The sequence below is a fragment of the Oncorhynchus mykiss genome, chromosome 30 (genome assembly GCF_057628025.1).
Source record: "Oncorhynchus mykiss isolate SJ-2025 chromosome 30, ASM5762802v1, whole genome shotgun sequence".
Classification (NCBI taxonomy): Eukaryota; Metazoa; Chordata; class Actinopteri; order Salmoniformes; family Salmonidae; genus Oncorhynchus; species Oncorhynchus mykiss.
The window spans coordinates 5,718,654-5,740,000 of NC_143051.1; the positions used below are offsets into that span (position 1 = coordinate 5,718,654).

Below are 21,347 nucleotides of genomic sequence, written 5' to 3' on the forward strand. Positions count from 1 at the left end.
ATAGCCTCCACATTGACTCTGTACTGGTACCCCCTGTATATAGCCTCCACATTGACTCTGTACTGGTACCCCCTGTATATAGCCTCCACATTGACTCTGTACTGGTACCCCCTGTATATAGCCTCCACATTGACTCTGTACCGGTACCCCCTGTATATAGCCTCCACATTGACTCTGTACCGGTACCCCCTGTATATAGCCTCCACATTGACTCTGTACCGGTATCCCCTGTATATAGCCTCCACATTGACTCTGTACCGGTACACCCTGTATATAACCTCCACATTGACTCTGTACTGGTACCCCCTGTATATAGCCTCCACATTGACTCTGTACTGGTACCCCCTGTATATAGCCTCCACATTGACTCTGTACCAGTACCCCCTGTATATAGCCTCCACATTGACTCTGTACTGGTACCCCCTGTATATAGTCTCCACATTGACTCTGTACCAGTACCCCCTGTATATAGCCTCCACATTGACTCTGTACCAGTACCCCCTGTATATAGCCTCCACATTGACTCTGTACTGGTACCCCCTGTATATAGTCTCCACATTGACTCTGTACCAGTACCCCCTGTATATAGCCTCCACATTGACTCTGTACTGGTACCCCCTGTATATAGTCTCCACATTGACTCTGTACCAGTACCCCCTGTATATAGCCTCCACATTGACTCTGTACTGGTACCCCCTGTATATAGTCTCCACATTGACTCTGTACCAGTACCCCCTGTATATAGCCTCCACATTGACTCTGTACTGGTACCCCCTGTATATAGCCTCCACATTGACTCTGTACTGGTACCCCCTGTATATAGCCTCCACATTGACTCTGTACGGGTACCCCCTGTATATAGCCTCCACATTGACTCTGTACGGGTACCCCCTGTATATAGCCTCCACATTGACTCTGTACCAGTACCCCCTGTATATAGCCTCCACATTGACTCTGTACTGGTACCCCTGTATATAGTCTCCATATTGACTCTGTACTGGTACCCCCTGTATATAGCCTCCACATTGACTCTGTACTGGTACCCCCTGTATATAGCTTGGCAAATATTTTCTTCTTCTTGAACTGCGCTGTTGGTTAAGGGCTTGTAAGGAAGCATTTCACGGTAAAGTCTATACTGGTTATATTCGGCGCAAGTGGCAAATAAAGTTTGATTTGGTTTGGGGCTATTGGGGGGGGGGGGGGGGGGAGTAGAGTAGATACCCTACTGAGTATTTACCAAACCACAGCCTAATATTCTCAACATAGTATTGTTTTCTTTTTTGATCTATTATTATTTGTTTAACCATATTTTTGTATTTGTTTTCTTAAATTACTTATTGCCTTTTTTCTTGTTGGCACAATAAAGAGACGAGAGAGTACTTGACACTGATGCGTGTAAAATTCGCGAAGCTAAATCGCCTGCTGCGCTAACATTTTACACAAGAGGGCGACAGAAAATATCCAAATTTGTTGGGATATTTTACTTCCAAACAGACATTTTTCGACAAAAAGAATACGAGTGCAAATAGGTTACAACCTGTCTTGCCAGCCCCAATACTCATACATTGCTGCAAGCTAACTGGCTACTAGTAGCTTCGACTTGAGGGATTGTTCCTTAACGTGCGTGAAAAACAAATCGCTTCCTTCTTTTGAAGAGGATAAAGAGGACCGGCGCTGCATAGCTTGTTCTGAATTTCTTTTTCCTGGGGTCTGGATTTTATTCTACCAACGGAGTTTTATCTAAATCAGGCTATTCCATCTACTAGTATCTTGATATTAGGACGACAGCGACGGGTGTCGGAAAGGTGTTATCGAGGCAGCACAGAGGCAGAGAGTGAGGATGCTGACTGGTAAATTGGTGAAAGACATAGACAGATATCAAGCTGTCCTTACCTCGCTACTATCACTCGAGGAGAACAAATTCTGCGCGGATTGTGAATCAAAAGGTAAGTCAAATAGTAGCATTGACTATAGGCTGTTACAGTTACTGTGTGTTATGGCCAGCCATATGTTATAACTTAAGTGTTATAGCCGGAGACTATAGATTACAGCAAGTCATATGTCATAACTAAGTGTTATGGCCAGAGACTATAGATTACAGCCAGTCATATGTCTATCCAAAACGCTGGGTACGGGGGTGGACACGGACTGGGAACCTATGAGTCAACCTCCGTTTTTGTCGGTTTCCAATAACCTTTCCGGTCTTACCCAGTGAACACGATCGACTGCAGACACTGCATAATAGGATTTGTGTACTTTGAAGGTTGTTATATGAATGTCGTTGTACAGACAGCTAAATACAAAAGACGCCTGCATTGACTTGAACGGTGTCCCCTCTCTCTCTCTCTCTCTCTCTCTCTCTCTCTCTGTCTCTCTCTCTCGCTCTCTGTCTCTCTCTCGCTCTCTGTCTCTCTCTCTCTCTCGCTCTCTGTCTCTCTCTCTCTCTCTCGCTCTCTGGCTCTCTCTCTCTCTCTCTCTCTCTGTCTTTCTCTCTCTCTCTCTCTCTCTCTCTCTCTCTCTCTCTGTACAAACTGTTCTAGGTTGAGCCCCTAGAGCGGGTGCATGGGAAGAACAGTGTGTGTGTGTGTGTGTGTGTGTCTGTCTGACTGTGTGTGTGTGTGTGTGTTTTAAAGTTTTTATGTCACATGCACAAGTGCGGTGAATTGAAGTTCTTGCAAGCTCTAAACCCAACAATGCAGTAATCTATATTAATGTAGTATTAACAATAACAAGATTAAACAAAAACACCATACTATTAATACCATACTATATACAGGGTCAGTTAATACCATACTATTTACAGGGTCAGTTAGTACCATACTATATACAGGGTCAGTTAATACCACACTATATACAAGGTCAGTTAATACCATGCTATATACAGGGTCAGTTAATACCATACTATATACAGGGTCAGTTAATACCATACTATATACAGGGTCAGTTAGTACCATACTATATACAGGGTCAGTTAATACCACACTATATACAGGGTTAGTTAATACCATACTATATACAGGGTCAGTTAATACCATACTATATACAGGGTCAGTTAATACTATACTATATACAGGGTTAGTTAATACCATACTATATACAGGGTCAGTTAATACCATACTATTTACAGGGTCAGTTAATACCATACTATATACAGGGTCAGTTAATACCATACTATATACAGGGTCAGTTAATACCATACTATATACAGGGTCAGTTAATACCATACTATATACAGGGTCAGATAATACCATACTATATACAGGGTCAGTTAATACCATACTATATACAGGGTCAGTTAATACTATATACAGGGTCAGTTAATACTATATACAGGGTCAGATAATACTATATACAGGGTCAGTTAATACCATACTATATACAGGGTCAGTTAATACCATACTATATACAGGGTCAGATAATACCATACTATATACAGGGTCAGTTAATACTATATACAGGGTCAGATAATACCATACTATATACAGGGTCAGTTAATACCATACTATATACAGGGTCAGTTAATACCATACTATATACAGGGTCAGTTAATACCATACTATATACAGGGTCAGTTAATACCACACTATATACAGGGTCAGTTTAATACTATATACAGGGTCAGTTAATACCATACTATATACAGGGTCAGTTAATACCATACTATATACAGGGTCAGATAATACCATACTATATACAGGGTCAGTTAATACCACACTATATACAGGGTCAGTTTAATACTATATACAGGGTCAGTTAGTACCATACTATATACAGGGTCAGTTAATACCACACTATATACAGGGTCAGTTTAATACTATATACAGGGTCAGTTAATACTATATACAGGGTCAGTTAATACTATACTATATACAGGGTCAGATAATACCATACTATATACAGGGTCAGTTAATACTATATACAGGGTCAGTTAATACCATACTATATACAGGGTCAGTTAATACCATACTAGATACAGGGTCAGTTAATACCATACTATATACAGGGTCAGTTTAATACTATATACAGGGTCAGTTAATACCATACTAGATACAGGGTCAGTTAATACCATACTATATACAGGGTCAGTTAATACTATATACAGGGTCAGTTAATACCACACTATATACAGGGTTAGTTAATACCATACTATTTACAGGGTCAGTTAATACCATACTATATACAGGGTCAGTTAATACCATACTATATACAGGGTCAGTTAATACCACACTATATACCGGGTTAGTTAATACCATACTATATACAGGGTCAGTTAATACTATATACAGGGTCAGTTAATACCATACTATATACAGGGTCAGTTAATACCATACTATATACAGGTTCAGTTAGTACCATACTATATACAGGGTCAGTTAATACCATAATATTTACAGGGTCAGTTAATACCATACTATATACAGGGTCAGTTAGTACCATACTATATACAGGGTCAGTTCAATACCATACTATATACATGGTCAGTTAATACCATACTATATACAGGGTCAGTTAATACCATACTATATACAGGGTCAGTTAATACCATACTATATACAGGGTCAGTTAATACCATACTATATACAGGGTCAGTTAATACCATACTATATACAGGGTCAGTTAATACCATACTATATACAGGGTCAGTTAGTACCATACTATATACAGGGTCAGTTAATACTATATACAGGGTCAGTTAATACCGTACTATATACATGGTCAGTTAATACCATACTATATACAGGGTCAGTTAATACCATACTATATACAGGGTCAGTTAATACCATACTATATACAGGGTCAGTTAATACCATACTATATACAGGGTCAGTTAATACCATACTATATACAGGGTCAGTTAGTACCATACTATATACAGGGTCAGTTCAATACCATACTATATACATGGTCAGTTAATACCATACTATATACAGGGTCAGTTAATACCATACTATATACATGGTCAGTTAATACCATACTATATACAGGGTCAGTTAATACCATACTATATACAGGGTCAGATAATACCATACTATATACAGGGTCAGTTAATACTATATACAGGGTCAGTTAATACCATACTATATACAGGGTCAGTTAATACCATACTATATACAGGGTCAGATAATACCATACTATATACAGGGTCAGATAATACCATACTATATACATGGTCAGTTAATACCATACTATATACAGGGTCAGTTAATACCATACTATATACATGGTCAGTTAATACCATACTATATACAGGGTCAGTTAATACTATATACAGGGTCAGTTAATACCATACCATATACAGGGTTAGTTAATACCATACTATATACAGGGTCAGTCCAATACCATACTATATACAGGGTCAGTTAATACCATACTATATACAGGGTCAGTTAATACCACACTATATACCGGGTTAGTTAATACCATACTATATACAGAGTCAGTTAATACCATACTATATACAGGGTCAGTTAATACCATACTATATACAGGGTCAGTTAATACCATACTATATACAGGGTCAGTTAATACCATACTATATACAGGGTCAGTTAATACCACACTATATACAGGGTCAGTTAATACTATATACAGGGTCAGTTAATACCATACTATATACAGGGTCAGTCAATGCCATCCTATATACAGGGTCAGTCAATACCATCCTATATACAGGGTCAGTTTAATACTATATACAGGGTCAGTTAATACCATACTATGTATGCAGGGATATTGTGGTGATGGAGTTAGGTATGTATAGGGTAAGGTAACTAGGCATCGGGATATATGATAAACAGTGTAGCATCAGCGTATATGATGAATGTGTGGGTAGAGTCAGTATATAATGGGTGTGCAAAAAATAATAAATACAACGGCAAAATCAGATAGTCAGTGTATCCTTTTGTTCGCTATTTTGTTAGCTATTTAGTTAGCTATTTAGTTAGCTATTTAGTTAGCTATTTAGTTAGCTATTTAATTAGCTATTTAGTTAGCTATTTAGTTAGCTATTTAATTAGCTATTTAATTAGCTATTTAGTTAGCTATTTAATTAGCCATTTAGTTAGCTATTTAGTTAGCTATTTAGTTGGCTATTTAGCAGTCTCATAGCTTGGGGATAGAAGCTGTACCACCGTCATTTCGTCCGCAAACATCATGATTGGAGTCATGCCAGGCCACGGTGAACAAGGGACACAGGAGGGGACTAAGCACACACCCCTGTGGGTCCCCCGTGTGGACGGGGGTTGGCATGTCAGGACGCCCAGGGCCAGGGCCAGTTGAAGAGGGAGGTGTTCAGTCCCAGAGTCTTTAGCTTGATGATGAGCTTGATGAGCTTGGAGGGAACAGTATTGTTGAACGCTGAGCTGTAGTCAATGCACAGCATTCTCACATAGGTATTCCTCTTATCTAGGTGGGTGAGGGCAGTGTGGAGAGCAGTTGAGATTGCGTTGTCTATGAATCTGTTGAGGTGGTATATGCAAATTAGAGTGGGTCTAGGTTGTCTGGGATGTGTGCCATAACCAGCCTCTCAAAGCACTTCTTGATTACAGAAGTGAGTGCTACAGGGTGGTAGTCATTGTCGCATGAAGCCTTAGAGTTCTTGGGAACAGGAATGATGGTGGACATCTTAAAACATGCACGGATTACAGATTGGGACAAGAAGAGGTTGAAAATGACAGCGTATATGCCTGCCAGCTGTTCTGCTCTGAATAAGCAATCTGGAATACCGTCTGGCCCGGAGGCCTTGCTAGTGTTACGCTGATTAAAGATCTTCCTCACGCCGGTCTCTGAGTGTAACGGACGTTGGTGGAAGAAGGGGAGGACCAAAGCGCAGCGTGCTACGCGTTCCTCATGTTTATTCGAAATTGAACACTAAAATGCAAAACAACAAAGAGACAACCGATACAGCTCCGTCAGGTGCAACACACACTAAACAGAAAATAACTACCCACAAAACCCATGTGGGCAAGAGCTACCTAAGAATGGTTCTCAATCAGAGACAACGACAGACAGCTGTCCCTGATTGAGAACCATACCCGGCCAAAAACAAAGAAATACAAAAACATAGAAAAAAGGAACATAGAATGCCCACCCTAGTAACACCCTGGCGTAACCAAAATAGAGAATAAAAGCCTCTCTATGGCCAGGGCGTGACATTGAGAGAGAAATCACCCAGTCCTCTGGGTCAGTGTGGGCCTTCACACAGGGTTGTTATTTTCGAAAGCTAGCATTAAAATAAAAAAAAATGTGTTTGTCTGGTAAAGAGGCATCATTGGGCAGATCACAGCTGTAATCCGTAATGGACTGTAGCCTCTGCCACATGCAGCGGGCGTCAGTAGCCTGTGTAATATGATTCCACATTGTTCCTACACTGTCCTTTTGCTCGTTTGATGACTCTGCATAGTGGGACTTCTTGTACTTCTTGTCACAGCCTCAGGGTTGTCTGATAGCCCTGTGTGTGGTAGCCCTGTCCTGTATTTTCGCACCAACCTCAGTGGTTGGTCCTTTTGATTTGGGGAAGCAGCGAACCTTCACTGTGGTGATGTCGCCGATGTACAGTACCAATCAAAAGTTTGGACACACCTACTCATTCCAGGGTTTTTCTTTATTTGACCTATTTTCTACTTTGTAGAATAATAGTGAAGACATCAAAACTATGAAATAACACATATGGAATCATGTAGTAACCAAAAAAAGTGTTAAACAAATCAAAATATATTTTATTTTTTGAGATTCTTCAAAGTATCAACACTTTGCCTTGATGGCAGCTTTGCACACTCTTGGTATTCTCTCAACCAGCTTCATGAGGTAGTCACCTGGAATGCATTTCAATTAACAAGTTTGCCTTGTTAAAAGTTAATTTGTGCAATTTCTTTCCTTAAAACCTATTTTGGCTCAAATCCCGTTAACGGGATCAATTTGACCACAGCCAGTGAAATTGCAGGGCGCCAAATTCAAACAACAGAAATCTCATAATTAAAATTCCTCAAACATACAATTATTATGCATAATTTTAAAGATACACTTCTTGTTAATCCAACCACAGTGTCCGATTTCAAAAAGTCTTTACGGCGAAAGTTTTCCATGCGATTATGTTAGGTCAGCGCCTAGTCACAAAAACACAGCCATTTTCCAGCCAAAGAGAGGATTCACAAAAATCAGAAATAGAGATAGAATTAATCACTAACCTTTGATGATCTTCATCAGATAGCACTCATATGACGTCATGTTACACAATACATGTATGTTTTCTTCGATAATTCATATTTATATCCAAAAATCTCAGTTTACATTGGTGCGTTATGTTCAGTAATGTTTTGCGTCCAAAACATCCGGTGAATTCGCAGAGAGCCACAACAATTTACAGAAATACTTTGATAAATAAACTTTGATGAAAGATACAAGTGTTATACATAGGATTAGAGATAAACTTCTCCTTAATGCAACCGCTGTGTCAGATTTTCAAAAAAGCTTTACGGCGAAAGCACACCATCTGAGTACAGCGCTCAGCCACCAAAACAAGCCATACAGATACCCGCCAAGTTGTGGAGTCATCAAAAGTCAGAAATAGCGTTATAAATATTCACTTACCTTTGATGATCTTCATCAGAATGCACTCCCAGGAATCCCAGTTCCATAATAAATGTTTGTTTTGTTTGATAAAGTCCATCATTTATGTCCAAATAGCTCCTTTTTGTTTGTGCATTTAGTTAATTAATCCACATGCACAAAGCGGAGGCACCAAGTCCAGACGAAAAGTCAAAAAAGTTCCACTACAGTTCGTAGAAACATATCAAACGATGTATATAATCAATCCTTAGGATGTTTTTATCATAAACATCAATAATATTCCAACCAGACAATTCCTTTGTCATTAGAAAGGAAAGGGAACGGAGCTCGTGCTCACGGCCGCACGCAAGACTAAACTAAAGGCTTTCAGCCTGACCAATTGTTGAAACAGCTCTTATTCGCACCCCTTTCTCAATAGAAGCCTGAAACAACTTTCTAAAGACTGTTGACATCTACTGGAAGCCTTGGGAAGTGCAATCTGACGCCATAGACACTGGATATTGGATAGGCAATCACTTGAAAAACTACAAACCTCATATTTCCCACCTCCTGGTTGGATTTTTCTCAGGTTTTTGCCTGCCATATGAGTTCTGTTATACTCACAGGCATTATCTTAACAGTTTTGGAAACATTAGAGTGTTTTCTATCCAAATCTACTAATTATATGCATATCCTAGCTTCTGGACCTGAGTAACAGGCAGTTTACTTTGGGCACGCTTTTCATCTGGACGTGAAAATACTGCCCCCTTGCATTTGAGCCAATCAGTTGTGTTGTGACAAGGTAGGGGGGATATACAGAAGATAGCCCTATTTGGTAAAAAAAAACAAGTCCATTTTATGGCAAGAACAGCTCAAATAAGCAAAGAGAAACGTCCATCATTACTTTAAGAGATGAAGGTCAGTCGATGTGGAAAATTTCAAGAACTTTTAAAGTTTCTTCAAGTGAAGTCGCAAAAACCCATCAAGCCCTATGATGAAATTGAGGACCGCCACAGGAAAGGAAGACCCAGAGTCACCGCTGCTGCAGAGGATAAGTTCATTAGCGTTACCAGCCTCACAAATTGCAGCACAAATAAATGCTTTCAACAGTTCAAGTAACAGACATATCTCAACATCAACTGTGTGAATCAGGCCTTCATGGTCAAATTGCTGCAAAGAAATCACTACTAAAGGACACCAATGAGAAGAAGAGACTTGATTGGACCAAGAAACACGAGCAATGGACATTAGACCGGTGGAAATCTATGCTTTGGTCTGATGAGTCAATATTTGCGATTTTTGTGAGACGGAGAGTAATTAAATGGATGATCTCCACGTGTGTGGTTCCCACCGTGAAGCATAGAGGAGGTGGTGTGATGGTGTGGGGGTGCTTTGCTGGTGACACTGTCTGTGATTTATTTAGCATTTTGCAGCAATATGCCATCCCATCTGTTTTGTGCTTAGTGGGACTATCATTTGTAATTCAACAGGACAATTACCCCAAACAAACCTTCAGGCTGTGTAAGGGCTATTTGACCAAGAAGGAGAGTGATGGAGTGCTGCATTAGATGACCTGGCCTCCACAATAACCCGACCTCAACCCAATTGAGATGATTTGGGATGACTTGGACCACAGAGTGAAGGAAAAGCAGCCAACAAGTGCTCAGCATATGTGGGAACTCCTTCAAGACGGTTGGAAAAGCATTCCAGGGGAAGCTGGTTGAGAGAATGCAAAGCTGTCATCAAGGCAACGGGTGGTGTTAAGTTCATTAAGTGCCAGCTTGTGATTTTTCTTGTGGAATCTATACAACAGTAAATATAACAGCCAAAAACTCATTTTTGGAGATAGAAAATGTTTCAGAAAAGCAGAATTTAATGCAGTTTACGAGAGCCCCGTTGGGAGCAAATTGACAATCGGAGGTCATCCATTTTATTATCAGCTGGCTGTACATTGGCCAATCGAATGGAGGAAAAGAGGTGGCCGGTTCTCCCTTCGCCTTCATCTCGCCAAGATCCCCCTCTCTGTTGTCTCTGTAACGTTGACGTTCCGTCTGAAAATCGGGTTGTAAAATCAGGATGTAGCATCAACAAAATGGGGAAAACTTAAGGAATCAGTTAAGTGGAAACTTCCTGAAGACTAGTTATCATATCAAACCTCTACTGTTACATTCAATGAGAACACGACAGTATTAACAACAGATAGAAAAAAAGCAAAGCAAGGATTGCTACATCGTTCACTCTCTCAGCTCAGGGGCTTTATGACAGCCATGGCAACATCTCCACTGGGCCTAAAGTGTGTGTTTAATGTACCATGAGTCTCGTAGCCCTCTCGGAAATGGGAACAAGCCCTGAAGCGTTTGAAACTGTGTGTGTGTGTGTGTGTGTGTGTGTGTGTGTGTTGAGCAGACATAAGGAACATAGAACAAATATAGACAGTGACATTTTGCTTCTGTTTTCTACAGTTTATTAGTGATCCTGCTCACATTTCCTGCTGTGTGTAGGATATCTTTGTTGTGTGACTCTAACGGTGTCACAGCCTAGTTTAATTAGCTATCCCGTGTGTAGGATTAAGGGCTAGGGGAGAAAATGTGAGAACAGCACACACAGACACACATTACTCTCAACAACATAGCCTGAATATAGCAGGCGCTATCGACAAAGATCAGTGGGAACAAGTTGTGATGTACTACTTTCTGCACATGGTCAGTGTGAACCTGAGTGTCTTGACACAGCGGACCAACCAAACTGTAACTACAAAGAAAACGTAAACGACACAGCCGGACATACTTATTTAAATGGTTCCAGTCTGCTGTGAAGCGTTCATCCATAAGAGTCTAGCTACATTATCAGATAATATACGTTTCTAATTTTGTCAGAAAGTCGTTTTCATTGCAAGTTAACGCGTACTGTTAGCTAGTTGGCTAACGTTAGCTTGCTGATTCACTAGATAACGTTAGCTTGCTGATTCACTAGATAACGTTAGCTTGCTGATTCACTAGATAACGTTAGCTTGCTGATTCACTAGATACCGTTAGCTTGCTGATTCACTAGATAACGTTAGCTTGCTGATTCACTAGATAGGGTTAGCTTGCTGATTCACTAGATAATATTAGCTTGCTGATTCACTAGATAACGTTAGCTTGCTGATTCACTAGATAACGTTAGCTTGCTGATTCACTAGATAACGTTAGCTTGCTGATTCACTAGATAACGTTAGCTTGCTGATTCACTAGATAACGTTAGCTTGCTGATTCACTAGATACGGTTAGCTTGCTGATTCACTAGATAACGTTAGCTTGCTGATTCACCAGATAATGTTAGCTTGCTGATTCACCAGATAACGTTAGCTTGCTGATTCACTAGATAACGTTAGCTTGCTGAGTCACTAGATAAAGTTAGCTTGCTGACTCACTAGATAACGTTAGCTTGCTGATTCACTAGATAACGTTAGCTTGCTGATTCACTAGATAACGTTAGCTTGCTGATTCACTAGATAACGTTAGCTTGCTGATTCACTAGATAGGGTTAGCTTGCTGATTCACTAGATAATATTAGCTTGCTGATTCACTAGATAACGTTAGCTTGCTGATTCACTAGATAACGTTAGCTTGCTGATTCACTAGATAACGTTACGTGAAATGATCTGTGTGGTAACATTATTTGTATCTCTGAAAGCCATTTGCATTGCTAGTTATAGTGTAATGTTAGCTAGCTAGGTAACATTGAACCTATACTGAACAAAAAATATAAATGCAACAGACAACAATGTAAACGATTTTACTGAGTTACAGTTCATATAACGAAATCAGGCCCGTATCTTTGTATTTCACATGGGCCGGTGCACAGCCACCCACTGGGGTGCCAGGCCAACCTAATCAGAACACGTTTTTCCCCTACAAAAAGGCTTTATTACAGACAGAAATCCTCAGTTTCATCAGCTGTCTGGGTGGCTGGTCTCAGACGATCCCGCAGGTGAAGAAGCCAGATGTGGAGGTCCAGGGCTGGCCTGGTTACACGTGATCTGCGGTTGTGAGGCCTGTTGGACGTACTGACACATTCTCTAAAACAACGTTGATGACGACTATGGTAGAGAAATTAACTTTACTCACACTGTTTAGCACATGGCCTCACATGTGAATCCACTACCTTACTCACTCTGTCTAGCACATGGCCTCACATGTGAATCCACTACCTTACTCACTCTGTTTAGCACATGGCCTCACATGTGAATCCACTACCTTACTCACTCTGTCTAGCACATGGCCTCACATGTGAATCCACTACCTTACTCACTCTGTCTAGCACATGGCCTCACATGTGAATCCACTACCTTACTCACTCTGTCTAGCACATGGCCTCACATTTGAATCCACTACTTTACTCACTCTGTCTAGCACATGGCCTCACATGTGAATCCACTACCTTACTCACTCTGTCTAGCACATGGCCTCACATTTGAATCCACTACCTTACTCACTCTGTCTAGCACATGGCCTCACATTTGAATCCACTACCTTACTCACTCTGTCTAGCACATGGCCTCACATTTGAATCCACTACTTTACTCACTCTGTCTAGCACATGGCCTCACATGTGAATCCACTACTTTACTCACTCTGTCTAGCACATGGCCTCACATTTGAATCCACTACCTTACTCACTCTGTCTAGCACATGGCCTCACATTTGAATCCACTACTTTACTCAATCTGTCTAGCACATGGCCTCACATGTGAATCCACTACCTTACTCACTCTGTCTAGCACATGGCCTCACATTTGAATCCACTACCTTACTCACTCTGTCTAGCACATGGCCTCACATGTGAATCCACTACCTTACTCACTCTGTCTAGCACATGGCCTCACATGTGAATCCACTACCTTACTCACTCTGTCTAGCACATGGCCTCACATTTGAATCCACTACCTTACTCACTCTGTCTAGCACATGGCCTCATATTTGAACCCACTACTTTACTCATTCAAGGACCGTTTTCAAGGACCGTTTTCTCAAAAGTGGGGTTACAAGTTTATCAACTTTCAAAGCAGAATTACTTTCCCATTGTTCCTCAAATGTAGTCTATGATAAACCATTTTCTAGCTCTGAGTCTCTACTTTTATCTAATGCAAAAAAACATCATTTCAATTTTTCTACATAAGACCAAATCGAGGCTCTCGGTCACATACGGTATAATGTACAGATTTACAGATTTAGATATGGTTTAATGTAAAGAGTTAGCATGTGATGCTATTTAGATACAGATTTAGATATGGTTTAATGTAAAGAGTTAGCATGTGATGCTATTTAGATACGTATAAAGATATTGTCACGTTCTGACCTCTATTTCCTTTGTTTTTGTATTTATTTAGTATGGTCAGGGCGTGAGTTGGGTGGGCAGTCTATGTTTGTTTTTCTATGTTTTGGGGCAGTTCTATGTTTTCGGCCTAGTATGGTTCTCAATCAGAGGCAGGTGTCATTAGTTGTCTCTGATTGAGAATCATACTTAGGTAGCCTGGGTTTCACTGTGTGTTTGTGGGTGATTGTTCCTGTCTTTGTGTAGTATTCACCAGATAGGCTGTATTAGGTTTTGAGTTCTCACGTTTCTTGTTTTTTCGTTAGTTTGTTCATGTATAGTGTCGAGAATAAAATACAATGAACAACCACCACGCTTTGGTCCGCTTCTCCTCCTCCTACAGACGAACGCCGTTACAGAATCACCCACCACAACAGGACCAAGCGGTGTGGTAATGGGCAAAGGAAAAAGCAGCAGCAGGAGCAGCGCGAGGAGGTATGGACATGGGAGGACGAATTAGACGGAAGAGGACCCTGGGCTCAGCCAGGAGAATATCGCCGTCCCAAAGAAGAACTGGAGGCGGCGAAAGCGGAGAGGCGCTGGTATGAGGAGGCAGCGCGGCGTCGTGGATGGAAGCCCGGGAGTCAGCCCCAAAAATTTCTTGGGGGGGGGCTAACAGGGAGTATGGCTACGCCAGGTAGGAGACCTGAGCCAACTTCCTGTGGTTACCGGGGGGCTAGAGAGACCGGGCAGGCACCGTGTTATGCTGTGGAGCGCACGGTGTCCCCAGTGCGGGTGCACAGCCCGGTGCGGTACATTCCAGCTCCGCGTATCGGCCGGGCTAGAGTGGGCATCGAGCCAAGTGCCATGAAGCCGGCTCTACGCATCTGGTCTCCAGTGCGTCTCCTTGGGCCGGCTTACATGGCACCGGCCTTGCGCACGGTGTCCCCGGTTCGCCTGCATAGCCCAGTGCGGGCTATTCCACCTCGCCGCACTGGCAGGGCGACCGGGACCATTCAACCGGGTAAGGTTGGGCAGGCTCGGTGCTCAAGAGCTCCAGTGCGCCTGCACGGCCCGGTCTATCCGTCACCACCTCCACACCCCAGCCCTCCGGTGGCAGCTCCCCGTACCAGGCTGTCTCTCCGGCCCATCCGTCCAGAGCATTCCTCCTCTCCAGCGCTGCCGGAGTCTCCCGCCTCTCCGGCGCTACCAGAGCCTTCCTCCTCTCCAGCGCTGCCGGAGTCTCCCGTCTGTCCGGCGCCTCTGCCGGAGTCTCCCGTCTGTCCGGCGCCTCTGCCGGAGCCTCCCGCCTGTCCGGCGCCTCTGCCGGAGCCTCCCGCCTGTCCGGCGCCTCTGCCGGAGCCTCCCGCCTGTCCGGCGCCTCTGCCGGAGCTTCCCGTCTGCCCGGCGCCATCGGAGCTTCCCGTCTGCCCAACGCCGCCAGCGCCGCCCGTCTGCCCAGCGCCGCCAGCGCCGCCAGCGCCGCCCGTCTGCCCAGCGCCGCCAGCGCCGCCCGTCTGCCCAGCGCCGCCAGCGCCGCCCGTCTGCCCAGCGCCGCCAGTGCCGCCCGTCTGCCCAGCGCCGCCAGTGCCGCCCGTCTGCCAGGAGCCGCCAATGCCGCCCGTCAGCCAGGAGCCGCCAGTGCCGCCCGTCAGCCAGGGGCCGCCAGTGCCGCCAGTCAGCCAGGGGCCGCCAGTGCCGCCAGTCAGCCAGGGGCCGCCAGTGCCGCCAGTCAACCAGGGGCCGCCAGTGCCGCCAGTCAGCCCAGCGCCAGCGCCGCCAGTCAACCAGGGGCCGCCAGTGCCGCCAGTCAGCCAGGGGCCGCCAGTCAGCCAGGGGCCGCCAGTGCCGCCAGTCAGCCAGGGGCCGCTAGAGCCCCTCCGCCCGGAGCAGCTGTCCCTCTGTCCCGAGCAGCTGTCCCTCTGTCCCGAGCAGCTGTCCCTCTGTCCCGAGCAGCTGTCCCTCTGTCCCGAGCAGCTGTCCCTCTGTCCCGAGCAGCTGTCCCTCTGTCCCGAGAAGCTGCCCCTCTGTCCCAAGCAGCCCCTCTGTCCAGTGGGGTCATTGAGAGGGGTGGGCATGGTGAGTAAGCCACGGAGGCGGACAATAAGGCGGACTGAGACAATGGCGAAGTGGGGTCCGCGTCCCGCGCCAGAGCCGCCACCGCGGACAGACGCCCACCCAGACCCTCCCCTATAGGTCAAGGTTTTGCGGCCGGAGTCCGCACCTTTGGGGGGGGGGGGGTTCTGTCACGTTCTGACCTCTATTTCCTTTGTTTTTGTATTTATTTAGTATGGTCAGGGCGTGAGTTGGGTGGGCAGTCTATGTTTGTTTTTCTATGTTTTGGGGCAGTTCTATGTTTTCGGCCTAGTATGGTTCTCAATCAGAGGCAGGTGTCATTAGTTGTCTCTGATTGAGAATCATACTTAGGTAGCCTGGGTTTCACTGTGTGTTTGTGGGTGATTGTTCCTGTCTTTGTGTAGTATTCACCAGATAGGCTGTATTAGGTTTTGAGTTCTCACGTTTCTTGTTTTTTCGTTAGTTTGTTCATGTATAGTGTCGAGAATAAAATACAATGAACAACCACCACGCTGCGCTTTGGTCCGCTTCTCCTCCTCCTACAGACGAACGCCGTTACAGATATGGTATAATGTGAAGAGTTAGCATGTGATGCTATTTAGATACAGATTTAGATATGGTATAATGTGAAGAGTTAGCATGTGATGCTATTTAGATACAGATTTAGATATGGTATAATGTGAAGAGTTAGCATGTGATGCTATTTAGATACAGATTTACATATGGTATAATGTGAAGAGTTAGCATGTGATGCTATTTAGATACAGATTTAGATATGGTATAATGTAAAGAGTTAGCATGTGATGCTATTTAGATACAGATTTAGATATGGTTTAATGTGAAGAGTTAGCATGTGATGCTATTTAGATACAGATTTACATATGGTTTAATGTGAAGAGTTAGCATGTGATGCTATTTAGATACAGATTTACATATGGTATAATGTGAAGAGTTAGCATGTGATGCTATTTAGATACAGATTTAGATATGGTTTAATGTGAAGAGTTAGCATGTGATGCTATTTAGATATGGTGTAATGTAAAGCGCTAGCTAGGGCTGCAGCGGTTATAACATTTTAGTCAGCTAGTGATTGTCAAGCAAATAACTATAGGTCTCACAGTAATGTCCGGTTAATTAACCATCAACACATTATAGCATCTCCTGACCTCCAGACTGATGCAGACCTTTGGTTCCATGTAATATAGCCTACACCTTTAAAATAAATCCATTATTTATTTTAGACAGGTCTAAAGAAACATGATATGAAGGAAATGTAGACTATTTCAGAAGAATTGAATAACATACTCTGAGTTGTCCTTATGTTAGGTCCTGATCTGGCTATGCCATATGGCTGTGGGCTACAGCTTAGCTTATAATTCCGTGGCATTATTTTATGTCATTTTATAGTATAAAGAATACATTTGAACAAAGCTGAATAAAATATAAATATTTTCTCCAAATGATTTGGGGGAATGCGCACATGCGGCCATTCTGTGTTGAGTGGTTAATTAACAAAGAAATAGGTGCTCCTATATGCTTAATATAGAGTTATTAATGTAACTTTAGTTCTTCTACAAACGTTGGTCTATATGTGTTGATTTTTAATGCATTAATTAGACTAATGATGATTTGGAAAAAAAATGCTCGAAACACATGAGCTCTGCTTTGTTTTTTTTGTGCAGGCTGCACACACACTACAACAGTCTCTCGTTCACAATTTGACAAAAACTTGATAATGCCTCAAATTTCATGGTGTCATCACCCTTTATGTGGCTGTAATGCACCCTAGGCAGTGGCCATTGTGCCCTTCTCCCTGAGTGTTGAGTGCTCCTAAGCACCTCTCACTCGCATGGGTCTCCATAAGCGTGATCAGGTATTTCTCACAGGCTACAAGTGAAGATGGACACCGGGACGCAACAGCGTACGTCCTTATCCAATTCCGAGGTCCATATTGAAGATATTGGGAAGAAACTGTCCACATGTGCTTTTTGTCAGCCAACAAGATGAGTAGGCCTAACGAACAGCAAAAGCACTATTCTATGTCAATCTACTATCCCCCATAAATTTTCCAAACATAGTCTGGGAAAGTTGTGGGATTCGATAGATCCCTAATTAATACAACCACTAGTTTTAAAACAACTTTTTTATGCAATGTGGCTGACGCAACAGATCAGAACGTTTAGCTTAAAATGTTGCTAAACGATTATGCTATTTCATCACATTATAAGCACAGCAATGCGCACATGACAGTATAATAAGCGTGAATGTTCCATTATCGGAAACACCATTATCAAAAGTGACCGCAAATGCAATTGTGCATGTAATGCTTTTATTATAAATGTGCATTTTTATGGTGAAAATGATCTTCCCTAAACTTGAAATTCACACGCTGCTTTTGTATGACAGTTAGGCTCTACACCCCTTGTAAAGCAGATTAATGTGCTCAATTTTAAGAAGTTATTTGGCCACTTTAGCTGTGATACAAACCTTATTAAAACATATAGGCTTATGGGCTAGGCTACATGAGGTGTGCGACTGATTCAAACAAGTCACAAAATAAAAGGCATTGTTTCTTATGCTGAGCATCATTCACAAGTTATAATATATAATTCACAAGTGAAAGGCTAATATTGTCACCCAGCAGACTATTCTTGATTTAATCTTGTCTTTAGATATACTAAATAATATATGTGTGAAATTTGTTTTGATTTCGTATGGACCATTATCATGCACCTGTATGAAAACAGGTGCAGCAGGAAAAAAATCTATGTCATGTATGTACTTAAATACTGAATGGAGGACGCTTTTCCCCTGGTTTATTTTCATACCAGCCAGGTAGGTTATACTTCTGTTGTAAATACAAGCAATGTGCTTAATGTTAGGACAGTTGAGAAGTAAATATAGTAGGCCTAGCCTATAGAAAGCTGATGGGATCCTCCTCTTTTTATTAGAGGCCATCACTCTTTTTTCTCCCGCAATTGCATAGCCTATAGAAATGTTGTGCAACATGAGCTCATGGGCTCTCATGATGTGTTTGATTTAGATTTACCATTATATTTGCATTGATGTCAGAGTGATTAGAGGGACAATAGAGTGCTGAGTACCAGGCAGTTAACAAGTTTGGTAGACTACTAATGACCATCAGCAGCATCAAGGTCACGTGGAATTTGACTGCCTCCATGACTAGTTTGCACTCACAACAGCCCTAGAGTTTGCATGTGATGATATTTAGATACAGATAAAGATGTTATTTTTTTATTATTTTTATTTCACCTTTATTTAGCCAGGTAGGCTAGTTGAGAACAACTTCTCATTTACAACTGCGACCTGGCCAAGATAAAGCAAAGCAGTGCGACACAAACAACAACACAGAGTTACACATGGAATAAACAAACATACAGTCAATAATACAGTAGAACAAAAGAAAACAAAATGTACATATACAGTGTGTGCAAATGAGGTAAGATAAGGGAGGTAAGGCAATAAATAGGCCATAGTAGAAAAATAATTACAATATAGCAATTAGACACTGGAGTGATAGAGACTGGAGGGATAGATGTGCAGAAGATGAATGTGCAATTAGAGATACTGGGGTGCAAAGGAGTAAAAAAAAAGTATGGGGATGAGGTAGTTGGATGGGCTATTTACAGATGGGCTGTGTACAGGTGCAGTGATCTGTGAGCTGCTCTGGCAGCTGGTGCTTAAAGCTAGTGAGGGAGATATGAGTATCCAGCTTCAGTGATTTTTGCAATTCGTTCCAGTCATTGGCAGCAGAGAACTGGAAGGAAAGGCGGCCAAAGAAGGAGTTGGCTTGGGGGTGACCAGAGAGATATACCTGCTGGAGCACGTGCTACGGGTGGGTGCTGCTATGGTGACCAGTGAGCTTAGATAAGGCAGTGCTTTACCTAGCAAAGACTTATAGATGACCTGGAGCCAGTGGGTTTGGTGACGAATATGAAGCAAGGGCCAAGATATGGTATAATGTAAAGAGTGATGAAGATAGAATAACTGTATCAGCGTCTATCATCACTAAATAGATACACACAGCAGCTCTCTGAGTTCCCATGATCCTTCACTAAATAGATACACACAGCAGCTCTCTGAGTTCCCATGATCCTTCATTACATAGATACACACAGCAGCTCTATGAGTTTCCATGATCCTTCATTAAATAGATACACACAGCAGCTCTCTGAGTTCCCACAATCCTTCATTACATAGATACACACAGCAGCTCTCTGAGTTCCCACAATCCTTCATTACATAGATACACACAGCAGCTCTATGAGTTTCCATGATCCTTCATTAAATAGATACACACAGCAGCTCTCTGAGTTCCCACGATCCTTCATTACATAGATACACACAGCAGCTCTCTGAGTTCCCATGATTCTTCACTACATAGATACACACAGCAGCTCTCTGAGTTCCCATGATCCTTCATAACTGTGAGAAGAAAAATAATGCCATTTAGATACAGAACAAGATAAATATGAAACTATGTGCTTAATATTAATATAATTTCTAAGGAAATTTATTTTGTCACATGCCTCATAACAAAAGGTGTAGACTAACAGAGAAATGCTTACTTGTTCCCAACAATGCAGAGAGAATCAACAGGTGCGTGTGCGTGTGTGTGTGTGTGTGGGGGGGGGTTATGTATGTGTGTAGGAGTACAGTGCATCCAGAAAGTATTGAGACCCCATGACTTTTTTCATATTTTTGTAACGTTACAGCCTTATTCTAAAATGTATTATATTATTGTTTCCCCTCATCAATCTACACACAATACCCCTTAATGACAAAGCGAAAACAGTTTTAGACAATTTTGCAAATATATTACAAATAAAAAAAACTTAAAATACCTTATTTACATATTCAGACCCTTTACTCAGTACCTTTTTGAAACCTGACACCTTCCTTCCTCGGGCTCCTGAGTGGAACAGCGGTCAAGGGAACTGCATCTCAGTGCTAGAGGCGTCACTACAGACCCTGGTTCAATTTTAGGTTGTGTCACAACCGGCCGTGATTGGGAGTCCCATAGGGCGGCGCACAATTGGCTTCGTCCGGATTTGGCCGGAGTGGGCCATCATTACAAATAATAATTTGTTCTTAAAACTGACTTGCCTAATTACATAAAAATATGTGACCTTCCTGTTTTGAATTTCCCATTTTCTCTGACCTTCCTTTCTTGACCTTCCTGTTTTCTGGGACCTTCCTGCCTTGAACACACTATCTTCTGTGACCTTCCTGCCTTGAACCCACTATCTTCTGTGACCTTCCTGTCTTGGCCTTAGTCCTCGTTAGACACCTGTCTGGATGTATTTCTCTCCTCAGACAGATGGGGGGGGGGGGGGGGGGGGGGGAGAAACAGAGGAAGAGGGGGAGGAAGAGAGAGAGAGACGGGGAGAGGGAGAGAGAAACAGGAAGAG

At 42.6% G+C, this 21,347-nt stretch overlaps 1 protein-coding gene across 1 annotated transcript in view; it reads left to right on the plus strand.

Moving 5' to 3' along the window:
• Positions 1-1,506: 1,506 nt before the first annotated feature.
• Positions 1,507-21,347, plus strand: part of LOC110489352 (uncharacterized) — a 36,280-nt gene continuing 16,439 nt past the window's right edge. The window contains exon 1 of the mRNA XM_090228541.1: positions 1,507-1,946. Coding sequence (XP_090084667.1) covers positions 1,841-1,946 — 106 coding nt within the window. The 5' untranslated portion in view covers positions 1,507-1,840. The remainder of the gene's footprint in view (positions 1,947-21,347) is intronic.